Here is a 13456-nt window from a genome sequence, read left to right on the forward strand (position 1 = left end):
CTCTAAATCCTGATAACTGTGGCCTTCCTGGCGCTTGCTTTCTTAGTATGAGCCACTCAGTGCTGAGTGTACTTGGCAAGCTGGTATTGGGCTGGAAAGAGAACAGAATGGACTGACTTGTCCACCATCCGTGATGGGAGTTGCTGTCTGGTGAACCGAGGAAGAGAGCAACCTTTGGCCTCAATCATCCGCTTAGGGCTTCCCCTTGGTCAGAGCTGTAACCAATCTGAGAAAAGTGAAAATAAAAATCGAGCACAGGCAGAGCGTCCTCTACGTGCCCAGCACTGTCTACAATGCAGAGGCAGTGCCTGCCTTCAAGGACTTTGGCTACATTTAGGCTCAGAGCTCGAAAGGAGAATTTATTGGGAGGACACGACATCTCTTATGGAAGGAACCCAAGGGCTGGGCCGGGCTTCCCAAGGGACAAGGACCAAGGGCCAGAAAGTCATCAGAAGACAGCTATTTCTGAGGGTTTTTTAAAAAAATGTTTATTTATTTATTTTGAGAGAGAGAGCGAGCGTGCACGTGCACAAGCGGGGGTGGGGCAGAGAGAGAGAGGGAGACACAGAATCTGAAGCAGGCTCCAAGCTGTCAGCAGAGTCCGATGCGGGGCTCCAACTCATGAAGCATGAGATCATGATCTGAGCAGAAGTGTGACGCTTCACCGACTGAGCCACCCAGGTGCCCCGTCTCTGAGATTATGGTTCACGTCTGCCTCTTTCTGCTTCTCCCCTTGCTTCACTCATCTGTGGCCCATCATGATGGCCCCCAAATCCCTAAGACCCCATCACCCAAGAGCCTCTGCATCCATTGCAGGACCAACCAATTCCTGGGAGAAAAGTAGCTAGCACAGCTCAGCTTCTGATTGGTTCTTCTAGGTCATGTGGACACACACCTCAGGTCCAATCAGCTGAGGCCTGAGAGACTGGCGCTCACATGACACCAACTTGGCTGCTGAGATTCCTCCTTTTGGGTGGAGGGCTAGGTGGGAATTGTCTCTGCCCTTTGTTGGCCCTGGAGCTTTTTAGTTCCAAGAACAAGTGTGTGGCTTCTTGAATTTTCTCCCCTGTCTCTGTCCTTTTATATTTAAGAACGGAAACATGATGACGAGGCAAGGGCTGGAACTTAATTCCGGTTTTGAGTTTTGGGTTTTTTTTGTTTTGTTTTTTTTTTTATGGTCACAAGGTAGAGAGCCCTGATAGGTCTGGACCAATGAGCAAACAGGCTGAGTGTGCCTTGGGGAATTTTGAGGTGAAGGTGGTCCCCACTTAATATGGTGGGTAATTTTTTTGTTTGCCTGTCTGGCACTGTTCAGATCTCCATCCAATAGCCAACGTTCCCAGCTAACATTCTCTTCGCCTTCCCTGTAGATGGAGGTGAACCCAGCCTCTACACGTTAACATGTGATATGTAACAAATGCCCACAGACTTGGTGGCCTAAAACCAGCAGCAGCTGGGCCACAGAATTAGGTCCTGATATCTTTCGGGGTTACTGGTCAACGCGCCACAAGCCCCAAACCTTTCTCCTCCTTCCCCCCCACCCCACCCCCCCGAGGAGGGTCTAGGCGGGGCGGGCACCTTGCTAGGTGATCTACCAGAGCCCAGATTGAGGGCCCTTACAGCAAGCTGTTTCTTAGGTCATGAGCTATTCTCCTTTTCTTTTTCTTCCTGTTTGTCCTCTCAGGAGGAAGCGTGAAGAGTAACCAAAGATCAAGTCCCGCCCACAGATACGAGGAGAGCCACAGGCTGGCTCAGCAGCGGGCTGGGACCAGGCAGGCCGGCCCCCTGGTGTCTTAGCCACAAAGCAGGCCCTTAGAGCTCCCTTTTAGCAGATGGATTTGTATAAGGAAAGTGAAAGTTTGGAATTTAGGCCCTGTTGCCAACCCCGAGATAAGGAGGTGATTCAGTTCCTATCTGCCACCTCTTCCCTACTTAGGGGCTTTTAGGAAACACGCAGGGCCTCAGAATGGCAACCATGCAGAATTCATTCTTCTCCTAGCCATGCAGACTCGACTTCAAGCTCACCAATGCCAGGAAGGCACCCCTGGGCCCGGGTGTGTCTTCCTAGACTCCCCCTCCGCGGTCAAGACCGTGACCCCAGACGTCGCTCTTCCTCTCCTCTGGTTCGGCCTCAGCAGTCTGCAGTCCCTATGGGCATTCTCTTTCGTTGGACTGCTTTCCTGGGCTCCCCGGGTAGGCACTTTGCCCTCTCCATGAGGACACGCTCACCCGGCCCGGGTGAGCATACAGCCCAGCGGTTCCCTCTCGCCTGGCCTCACTCAGGAGGGGGACGTTGGGAGGATGTTTAGACAGGGAGGAGCTGCTGTCTAAACAGCCACAATGTTCTGTTGGGCGTGTGGGTTGACGGAGCAGCCCCAGCTCTCGGGAAGCACAGTTCCTCGCCCTCGTTCAAAGTCTGGAAAAGCTCTTTACGCTGGGTTGCACAGTAGGGCGTTTAAAGAACTCAGGCACTGGAGCCAGGCGGCTTGGGTTCAAACTCCAGCCCTGCCGCGTGCTAGCAATGGGACACGGGGCACTTTAATAAGCCCCAGTGAGCTAACCTGCAAAATGGCCATGAGGCCAGGATACAGAGGAAGTGGGATAACGTATGTGAGATACTTAGCACAGCGCCTGGCAATATGAAGTGTTCCATGCATATCAGCAATTCTTTTTTAATTTTTTTAATGCTCATTTATTTCTGAGAGGGAGAGAGAGAGACAGAGTGCGAGCAGGGGAGGGGCAGAGAGAGAGGGAGACACGGAATCGGAGGCGGCTCCGGGCTCTGAACCGTCGGCACAGAGCCCGACGCGGGGCTCGAACCCACAAACCGCGAGATCACGACCTGAGCTGAAGTCGGAGGCTCAACCGACTGAGCACCCCCGGCGCCCCTGCATGTCAGCAATTCTTAGGATCAGCGGTGTTTCTCTCGAAGCAAGCCAGTGTTTTGGAAGAGCCGCTGCAGGAATTCAGCATCCGACTGTAGTCCATATAAAATATTTTATTATAAAAAGCTCAGTTGCATGGCATTTTCGAAGGAACGGAGCATCTCATAGTATGCTTTCCTTTTTTGCCCTTACACAGGAGAGACTAGGAGAGGGGGCCAGGAAAGACTCTGATGGAATGCATCACCGGGCCTTGGACCCTCAGAGAGTGCATGGCTTCAGGGACTCTGAGAGAGCCCCCCCACCCACCCCGGGCCTCGCTCCCCCCCCCACCCCGCCCCCAATCATTCAGCCCCTGGTTTGTCTTCATTCACCAACCGGCCCCGTGTCCTTTCTCTAAGGCTGAGTCACATCTCCTGCCCACAGCTCAGGACTCCAGTGAGGAAAGCAAAGGCACGATAACTTGTTTTCTCTTTGACACAAAACAGTCCTAGTGGAAGCAAAACAAAAATCACAACCTAAACCAGCCGCTCGGGGTCCTCTCCTGATCGGAAAGAGGGGTGTTGTCGCCGACAACTCCGAGTCGGGGGAGGAACAACAGGGAAGGTGCCTACGCGGCGGCCCCGGCGGGGTCCACGTCCCGAGGCCCGAGGCGGCGGCTCTTCCGGACGCACCTGCTAGGTGAGGTTCTGTGGACGTCAGTCACCCCCTAGTCCCGGGACCCCCCCACCCCCCACCCCCAGCCACATGGCTCTGGGTGCATCCGGCCCCTCCGCTTCTCGACTGCAGCTGAAGTGGCTTCACTGGGGGTCCGTGGTGTGGAGGGTGAGCAACCGGAGGGACACACGGAGCGAGGTCGTCAGTCAGGTGGCCGGGCGTCCGAAGGCTTCTCGTGGACTTCGTCGTACTGTGGCGGGGGAGTCAACGGCTCGATGGAGGGGGCAGGGGCGTTTTTGTCCGGGAGGTTGATCCTGAAGTCCTTGAGGTGGAGCTTTTCGGATTTAATCCTTCGCACTTTCAGGGGCTTCAGGCGCTTGGCCAGCTTGGAGTTCTGCCTGTCGGGGGGATTCCCTGCGCCGGTCTCCGCGTTGGCCCTGGCTGCCGTGGGGCTCGACTCGTCGAGCCCCGTCAAGGACTCGTAGGAGGGGAGAGAGATGCTCATCCTCGGGTTCTGGTCCGGTTCCCTCGCCTCTGAGTAGTCTGTGTTCATCACTTCCTCGTAGCTGGGGACATAGTACCTTGAGGAGGCCTCCTCCTCCTCCTCCTGGCTGCGAGATAACACACAGCGACAAGGAGAGGGTTAGCACGGACTCATGCCCCTGAAAATCACAGGTAGATGAGCTCCAGATCCTGTGTCAGCACTGGGTCCTCCTACAGGAGTCGGGTGCTGTTCTAGGTACCTTAACACATACCGACCACTCTCATCTTCCTAACAACACTGTGAGCTAGGTACTATCACTGTACCCATTTTGTGGATGGGGAAGCAGACACATCGAGGTCATGTGATTTGGTCATATATCGAGGAAGCGGGAGAGCAGGCACAGAACACCACACTCTCAATGACTACACTGTCTTATCTGGAAGCGTTAACACAAGGACGTATTAAGCCCCCTTTGCTTTTAAGCCTCCCATTTAACCACATGCGGGATGGGCTATTCTGGTGCCCTGCTGGGTCCTTTGGCCAGAGGCAACACGAACGTGCAGGAAATCGCTGCCGATTTGAAGCAAAATGGTTTCCCTAGGTAGAGAATGAGTATCTGATATAAAATTTATATGTATTGCAAGTGATTCTGTGATTTTTGTCTTCCAAGTTCACTACAAGACTTAAAAGACAGGTCAGGTCCTCAGGCTTACTCTCATTTGACTGTTGAAAGAGAAAACCAGAGAGTCAGGGTGTTGGTTGTTGTTGTTTTTTATACACTTGAACCTTTGGGTGATAATGGCCGACATCTGACCCTCACTGTTTGTCCCTGTTTGTTCCTTTCGTGTCCCTTAGCCATGCGTGTGCTCACGGCCATGAGCACTCACATGGCGAGGGTGGTAATTACGGGGGACTGATTTCCCTTCTTTGTTCTTTTCTGTATTTCCTAAGTTTTCTAGAATACGCCTGCACGATCTTTTATCAGAAAATGGACTGAATTCTTCCAAACTGAAAACAACTCCCTTCCCGCTAGAAAGATAACAAACTTGCAGAAAATCCAAACAACACGGGAAAACCTAACGCACAAAATAAAACCATCCCAAGTCCTTCCACCTGGACACAACCACTAACACTCTGCTGTGCACTTTTCCGGACTCGTCTGTAATCCCACAGCCACGACATTTGATGAGATTAGGACCTTACCAAAGATGCTGTTAAAACCTCCTTCTCTCAACGTGGTGCACACGTGGTCCCACGTTAGCAACTGTAGGTCGACTGTGGCTTCGTAGAATGCCACTGAATGGGCGTGCCATGATTTAGCCTGAACGATGGGTAGTTAGGTTGTTTCTCAGGTTTTGCTATTCTAAGCAATGGTCTGGTGAATAGATGGGTACAAATTCCTTTGCACTTGTGTGATGACCTTCCAAGCATCGGCTCTCAGGAACAGAATGGATAGGTCCACGCATCCTCAATACCTCCTCTTACTATGAAACTCCCCTTCGGAAGGGTTGCGTCAATCAACACCCCCATTTCCCTACAGCTCTCCAACACCGGGGGCTGTCTGCCTTGGCCATTAAGATAGGCAAAGAATAATGATACCTATCTGTTTGTGTCTCGTGACTAATGAGGTTGGACATCTATTGTCTGAACATGGATGAAAAGCTTGCTTGTATCTTTTGTCCGTTTCCCCATTGGTGTGTGCCTCTTTCACATTTATTTGGAAGGGCTCTTTCTATAGTAGGGATGTCAACCTTTATCATCTCTTCCCCAATTTATCGCTTATCCCTTGAACGTGTTTGTGGCGTTTTTTGGTCCAACAGGATGCTGCTTCCCAACCTTTTCTTTTCTTTTTCTTTTTAATTTTCTTTTTTAATGTTTATTTCTGAGAGAGAGTAGGGGGGGAGAGGCAGAGGGCAAGGGGGACAGAGCATCCAAAGCAGGCTCTGTGCTGACAGCAGAGAGCCTGATGCGGGGCCCGAACTCATGAACCATGGGATCGTGACCTGAACCGAAGTCGGACGCTTAACCGATTGAGCCACCCAGGTGCCCCCGCCCCCCAACCTTTACGATGCAAGGCGTGTGCGCACAGCATGCTGGGATGAACGGACGAGCCGTCTGCCCGATGTGGCTCTGGCCACCCCAGGCCCCATGCATCTTCCCTGCGGGTGTCAGAATCGTGGTACCTCTGTAATCCATTCATTCCACATTATTTGGGACTCTCCGGGATAGAAGAATACAGTTATTTGGGCAATTAGAAATGGCTGTACAGAGCCTTAGTGGGGGCGGGGGGGAGACTCTACCCCTAGACTAAAGGGGCGGTCTCCTAGAGTCTCCCAGATGCAAACGGTGTCTTCGGGGAGCCCTGAGAGTGTGCCCACGCATGTGTCCCCCCACCCCCCACCCCCCCCACGGTCTGGGGGGTGGCCAGTCCTCACCTATCTTCCTCTGGGGCATGTGGCTCGGCCCCCGCCTGGTGCTGGATGTGGGCCATCTCCTCGCCTTGTCTTTGCTTCCTCTTGTCCCGGATGCTCAGGCAGATGGAGAGCAGGAGGAGCATCACCCCAGCCCCGACCAGCACGTAGGCCACGGAGAAGGTCTTACTCTTGAGAATCCCGCTGCCGATCTCGGTCTTGTTGTTCCCCTGGGCGGTCGGCTTTTCGGCGGCGCTGAACCCGGGCACCAGGTTCCACATGGCCATGATGACCCCGAGAACCAGCATCCCCAGGCCGATGGCGGTCAGCGCATAGTGGGAGCCGTTGGCCTTCGACTGGGCCATCATGCCGGGGTGGGGGGTGGGGGGGGCGCGCAGGGCAAGGCCGGGCTCCAAGGAAGAAAATCAATAGATAAGGGCAGCAGCAGCAGCCAAAGCAACCCAAAACCCGCTCAACGCCCTGCACAAAATCCCTAGGGCCACCCCAAAGAAACAGCGGCTGAGCTCTCGAGGGATGGCTTCGGGCAAGTTCGAGGCATCCTGTGTGGACGGCTGCGGCCGAGAGGTCTGGAAGGAGAAAGCAGAAAGAGGAGAGGGGAAGATCAGTTCGGACCTGAGACGCTCTTGTGAGCACAGCGGCCGTACTGTTGAAGCGGCCACGAAGCAGGACGGAGCCACGGGCTCTGGCGGGGCCTCGCCTTTGATGCATTCCAGATGTCTTACGTGCTGCGCTCGGCTCCTTGTGTGAGCCTGCGGAAGGAGGGCTGACCCGCCTACCCCGCCCGAAAAGGAAAAGCCGGACCTTTCCATGCAGGAGACCAGAAAGGTCAGAGCTCCGGGTCCTTAAAACAGTTTGTGGAATTCAACAAAGTGCGGTAGAGTCTGAGCTCTCGCTGGGTCCGGCGAGGAGCGAGAACGAGGGGGAGCCTGAGCCGTGGTCAGTAGCGGTACCCAAATCGCCTGGGTGACGGGCATCCCTCAGTGAAACGTCCCAGTCCGCACAGCCTGCGGTCCGGCCACCACCTTCGATGGCTCCCCATTTCCTGCAGCAGAAAATCCAGGCTCCTAGGATCACGCCCGTGACTGCCTCCCCCCACCATCTCTCACCTCGCCCTTCTCCGCACGCCCCCCCTCTAGCATCTCTGCTGTTCTCTGGTCACCCCTGCTCAGCTGCCCCTTTCCGTGGGCTCCCACAAGCCCCCGGCAGTGGCTGTGGCCAGTCTCTCTCTTCCTGTGACACATCCTCTTTCTCTCTGCACCTGGGACATAGAGGGACTCCAAACACGTTTGCCGATTCATTGAATGAAATGAACAGAGGCCATCTGAAGCCATCCTGTGAGACTAGCTTCCCTTCGGCCATATGGAGTTTTGTTTTCCTTTTTTTTTTTTAATGTTTATTTTATTTTTGAGAGAGAGAGAGAGAGAGAGAGCGCATGTGCTCAGGGGGGCAGAGAGATTGGGGGCGGGGGGTGGGCAGAGGATCTGAAGCTAACAGCACAGAGCCTGACACGGGGCTCGAACGCACAAACCGTGTGATCATGACCTGAGCCGGAGTCAGACTGTTACCCAGCTGAGCCCCCCAGGTGCCCCGGGGTTTTGCTTTTCTTAAAGGAGCAGAAGCCTGCCCATTCCTCATCATAGCTGCTGTGCCCGGCTGGATGAGACACCTTCTTCCCCCGAAGTGGCTCGGAGACTCCATGCTAAAGGGAGCAGCCCCTCGTCCCGGGATTCCACAACCATTTGTTGTCAGGAAGAGTGAGCAAGACAAGCAAGTCCCCTGAAGGTTTAGCTGAGAACACTCTCAGGGGCCAGGAGGACCAGCGAGCAGCGCCCTTCCTGGCTAACTGCTCTTCAGAACGTGATTCCCGGGACAGCAACCTTTGTAGAACAGTAAAACTTGACAGATGTTTGGCTGGGCAAGGTCCTGTTTTCAATTGTGCATTCTTTCCAATCTTTCCAGAAGGACGGCTAACCAGGCCACTTGAAATCCAACGCCGCAGAGATATTTTCTCATCAAACAACGGGCTCCATCTGAAACTGGCCACTTTGTTAAAAAATACTCTAAAAATATTTGGGATAATATCCTTTATCGGCTTGAGGTCTGTTCCTTCTTTTTTGCATGCGACAAATATTTCTTGCGCATCTGCTAAGCAGTGTTAGGCACTGGAGAAATAGTGGTGAGCAAGTTAAGGGCTGGTGGGGCTTCCGGGACTAGCAGGAAAAAGCCCACAAGGAATAACAACAAAATGGGAAGAGAGTATAGAAGCTGGAATTCGGTAGGTGTGTGTCCTACGGAAAGTCTCCCCGAGAGAGAAGTCCCGCTTCACATAATAGGGTCTGCACCCTGTTCGTGCTGTCCTACATGTATTTGTATGTATGCATATATGCACGCATCCTGGTGTGTGAACATGTATGTGTGTGCGTGCAGGGCACTGAACAAGGATCCATTCTGCTGCAGCCAGTGGCGGTGGGACCAGCTGAAAAGTCTACCGTATACACAAGGGTATTTGTTTCTTACAATATCACTCACAGCCAGCAAAGGAAAGGATGAGGGGATCGGCGGTTCTGCCACATGGATCTGAGATGAGACCGGCAGGGGAGGGGCGGGGCGGGGGCTCTGGGGGTAAAGGTTCAGCCTGAGGCTGGTGTGGGAAGCAGATTAAAAAGCCCATTACTGAGCACCTGCTAGGGGGCCCTACAGGTAGGCCTTGAACGTGGGAGGCTGACAGTGTGTTTTCTAAACCAGGGATCGGGGCCACTTTAACATTCCACCTTCCCTGCTCTCTCAACTCCAGCTTCGCCGTATCCTGTCCCATGAGGAAAACAAGCCTCAGATAAGAGTCACCGACAGAGATGAAAATGTCAGGATTCACACATTTGGGCCTGTTCAATTGTCAGCGACTGAAAACAGGCACCAACACCCAGTGTGGGTAATGGTATTGGGATAAGTCATTTCATACAATTTTTCTAAGTGGCAAATTTTGGCATTTATGGATGAAACGTTTCAAAATGCTTATACCGTTTGGCTCTGTAATTCCAACTTGTAAGACTTATGTACAGGGCAAGGATATTCATCATAGCTTGGTAGCGGTGGGAAACTAGAAGCTACTGAAATAGCCAATAACCTGCATCTGGTTAAGTAAAATATGGTACGCGTGCTTATTAAATTACGGTTTCAGGCCGGCTAATGATACGTTTTAAAGTCAGACAAGGTTAAAAAAAAAAAAAAACCGGCACGTGCAGTGTGATTATAATTTTTTTTTTTAATTTTTTTTTCAACGTTTATTTATTTTTGGGACAGAGAGAGACAGAGCATGAACGGGGGAGGGGCAGAGAGAGAGGGAGACACAGAATCGGAAACAGGCTCCAGGCTCTGAGCCGTCAGCCCAGAGCCCGACGCGGGGCTCGAACTCACGGACCGCGAGATCGTGACCTGGCTGAAGTCGGACGCTTAACCGACTGCGCCACCCAGGCGCCCCTATAATTTTAAAAATTCTATACACAGGCATGTATATATGAATACATGGGAAGGAAGACTGGGTCCTTCTTACCTTAAAACAAAGAGACAAAATATTTTCCCGCATGCAAACATGTTTGTAAAAATCTCAGAGGAGGGGCACATTCCAAATTTAGCAACGATTGCCTCCGAGAACGGAGAGGGCTTGGAGCGTATAGCTTTCACTCAATTTCTGTATCTTGAAGGTGTTACAACCAGAACAACGTATTGTTGCAAGGCAACATAGGTTGGTGGTTGAACATGAACTTTGGAACCAGTTTGGAAACCGGCTGCCTGAGCTCAGAGCCTCACTCTGCTTTCCTACCTGTGTGACTTTGGGCGAATTACTTAACCTCCCTGTGCCTCAGTATCCACCACTGCAAAGGGGAAATAAAAGCCTTCTAGTTTTCACCTCTTAGGAGAGTTTTGATAAGTGAACAAGGAGAGATACATAAAGCACCGAGAACCGTATGTGACCAGCACAAGAGTCAGTCCTTAGAGAAAGGTTTGTTATTTAATATTATTTAAAGCTTGCATTGCCAATGGGGTGAGACCACCCACGAGGGGAGCAAAGATTACATGGTGTTGGATATTATAATGGCTTGGGGCCCTCCATAATACATAAACAGATACACAAACACTATTTAATGTATTATATTAAATTTCAAAACACTCAAATTATGCATACCACGGTGGTTTTAGTTGTGTGTGTGTGTGTGTGTGTGTGTGTGTGTGTGTGTTGTGGGATTAGAATGATTTTTGTTGTCTTTTTCTTACTGGGAGACTAAGGACTGGAAACAGAAACGGGCCTGTGGTGCCTTTAGAATGAACAAATGAAGTAAAGGTTTTTGGGTTTTGGGTTCGTGGCAGGGTTACGCTTCCAATGGTCGCTCAACATCGCTCGTCGATTGCACGCTCCCTCTGGAGCCCAGGATCCTGTTGGGTTCACCAGGGATGTGGAAACCCAGCTCCCGAGCCGCAGCTGATGGCTGTTTATGTTGTTTCTGGCTTGCTGACCCACGTTATATTTAGCATGATGTTCTTTCCCTTTCAAAAATATGGAAAGAAGCTAATTTTGTGCTCGGAGGATTTGGACCACATAGTTTCCAACACGTCCTTAAAACAGGGCAGCCTTGGCAGGCAGACTAGGGTCCCAGCTCAGCCAGACTCATGGACCCATCGTGGCTCATGGTCAAGGCTGCCCTCAAGGATAAGTGAGTGATTCTACACCTGGGTGTTCAAGAAAAGTTGTTAACTACTTAAGAGAAGCATCTACCTGTTGTTACCTGGGGTGCTCAGGGCAGGCTGGGAAACAATTCTTCATACTAAAATCTTGAATTAAGGACCCACCTGTAAGAAACCAGAAACACAGCTTTCTAAGTAAGTGGTGAGAATTTCTTCTCCTTTTTTTTTTTTTTAATTAAAAAAAAAAAAACGTTTATTCAGTTTTGGGAGACAGAGACAGAGCATGAGCGGGGGTGGGGCAGAGAAAGAGAGGGAGACCCAGAATCCGAAGTTGGCTCCAGGCTCCGAGCTGTCAGCACAGAGCCCGACGCGGGGCTCGAACCCACGAACCGTGAGATCATGACCTGAGCCGAAGTCTAACGCTTAACTGACTGAGCCCCCCAGGCACCCCAGAGGTGAGCATTTCAATTTGAGATGCTTCCTGGGTGGGTGGGTATGTGTTTTCTTTGTTTTTTCTTGGGGGAAGGAGGGCATCGGTTGGGGTACATGCAAGAAAGGTTGTCCCCAAAGAAACCAAGACTCTGGACCAAAAAAGTGGGGCCGCGGAAGGATGACAGTCCAGTAGCTGCATTTACCAGACCCTTATGTGGTTTTATCTGTCTTATACAAGTGCTCTGGAGACTCAAAGAAGAGGAAACACTCCCCCAAGTCATTTTATGAGGAGTGTATAACCTTGATCCCTAAAGTAAATAAGGACAAGGCAAGAGAGGAAAATGACGGGCCTAAACAAAAATCCTAAACAAAATATCAGCAAATGGAATCCCACGATGTCTTTTTAAAAGCAGACAATTACATAATACATCACCATCAAGTTGGGTTTATCCCCAGAATGTAGGTTGGTTCAACACAAGAAAACCGAGTGATGCCAGGCACCAGGAAAAAGCGTGAGCCACGACAGCATCATCCAGTGGAGTATTACACAGCCATGAACACAAAGAACCCGCAGCTACATGCACCGATGTGGCCCATTCTGGCCAGCGTGAGGTTGAACGGGAAAGCAAACCCGGCATGTTTCCGTTTATGTGAAGTTCCGAGCGAGGCAAAACCAAACAACACGTGTCCATTTTTGTAATAAGAGGAAGAAATGCAAAGGTTGCAAAAACTAAAATTCAGGATCATAGCGACCTCCCTGGAGGAGTGAGAAACAGTGCCTGGGGAGGGTGAGAGAGAAGGGTACGTGGGTGTTTACTTATGACGTTATTCCTTAAACTTCATAGGTATCTTATAGGGGCCTTTTCGATTGGTTGAATTATTTTGCGGCAGGAATTTCCAAAACCATCAACATTTTTCCCACACTCGTAGCATAAAATCCAAACTCCCTTGTCCCACCAGATTGGATTGGCTCCTGCCTCTCTCATTTCTTCTCTCTTGGCTCATCAACCCTCCGTGGCTTCTGCTCTGTTTTTCACTCACACCGAGCACGTCCTGCCACAAGGCCTTTGCGCTTGGTCTGGCTACTTAAAAACAATTTTTTTTAATGTTTATTTAGTTTCGAGAGAGAGACATATGGAGCGCAAGTGGGGGAGGGGCAGAGAGAGAAGGAGACGCAGAATCCGAAGCAGGTTCCAGGCTCCGAGCTGTCAGCACAGAGCCCGACGTGGAGCTGGAACCCGTGAACTGCAAGATCATGACCTGAGCCAAAGTTGGCACTTAACCGACTGAGCCACCCAGGTGCCCCTGGTCTGGCTACTTTTTACTGCTTCTGTCTCTCACCTCAAACTCCACCTCCTCAAAAAGGATATCCCTAACCACTCTGTATAAAATGCCCCTCCTTCACCCAGCTACTCTTAAGCCCCATGCTTGTTGGTTCCCTGATGACATTCCTTCCCACGGACGGATGACATTACCTCACCATCTATAATAGTATTGGTTTGTCTTCTTGTAGGCTCCCTGTCTCCCCCACTGGAGTATAAAGCTCTTGTTAGGGAAGCCAGCAGGTGCTTAATAACTAACTCTTCATTGAATGAATATCTCGCAAGTTAAAAAGTTTAGCCAATGTCCCATATCAATTTGGGGAAATTCCTAGTCCACAGTTGGCACCGAGGGGGAGAGGATTCGTTAGAGCAACCTTCAGGAGTAACCCGTGTGCAGACCGCTTGCCAGCAACATGGGAGAGGTGCCCAGTTAATTGTGATTTCCATTCTGACCCGAAGTGGTGACTCTACCAATGTCCCCTGGTGTTCCTAGGCAGGAGTGGGCAGGGGTGAGAGCCCTGAGCCTCCTTCCTTTTGGGCAGCCGCTGTCTTCCCTCCCACGAGCAC

At 51.3% G+C, this 13456-nt stretch overlaps 1 protein-coding gene across 7 annotated transcripts in view; it reads right to left on the minus strand.

The window, feature by feature from the left end:
* Positions 1-2978: 2978 nt before the first annotated feature.
* Positions 2979-13456, minus strand: part of TMEM51 (transmembrane protein 51) — a 54129-nt gene continuing 43651 nt past the window's right edge. For 3 of the 7 annotated variants that reach the window (XM_047871374.1, XM_047871379.1, XM_047871378.1), the window contains exons 2-4: positions 11237-11300; positions 6459-7021; positions 2979-4150 (exon numbers count right to left, since the gene is read on the minus strand). In XM_047871374.1, coding sequence (XP_047727330.1) covers positions 3742-4150; positions 6459-6802 — 753 coding nt within the window. In that variant the 5' untranslated portion in view covers positions 6803-7021; positions 11237-11300 and the 3' untranslated portion in view covers positions 2979-3741. Of the gene's footprint in view, positions 4151-6458; positions 7022-11226; positions 11301-13456 lie in introns of all 7 variants that reach the window. The other 4 variants (XM_047871373.1, XM_047871377.1, XM_047871376.1 and 1 more) reach the window with 2 other exon arrangements.

Source organism: Prionailurus viverrinus, chromosome C1, assembly GCF_022837055.1.
Source record: "Prionailurus viverrinus isolate Anna chromosome C1, UM_Priviv_1.0, whole genome shotgun sequence".
NCBI lineage: Eukaryota > Metazoa > Chordata > Mammalia > Carnivora > Felidae > Prionailurus > Prionailurus viverrinus.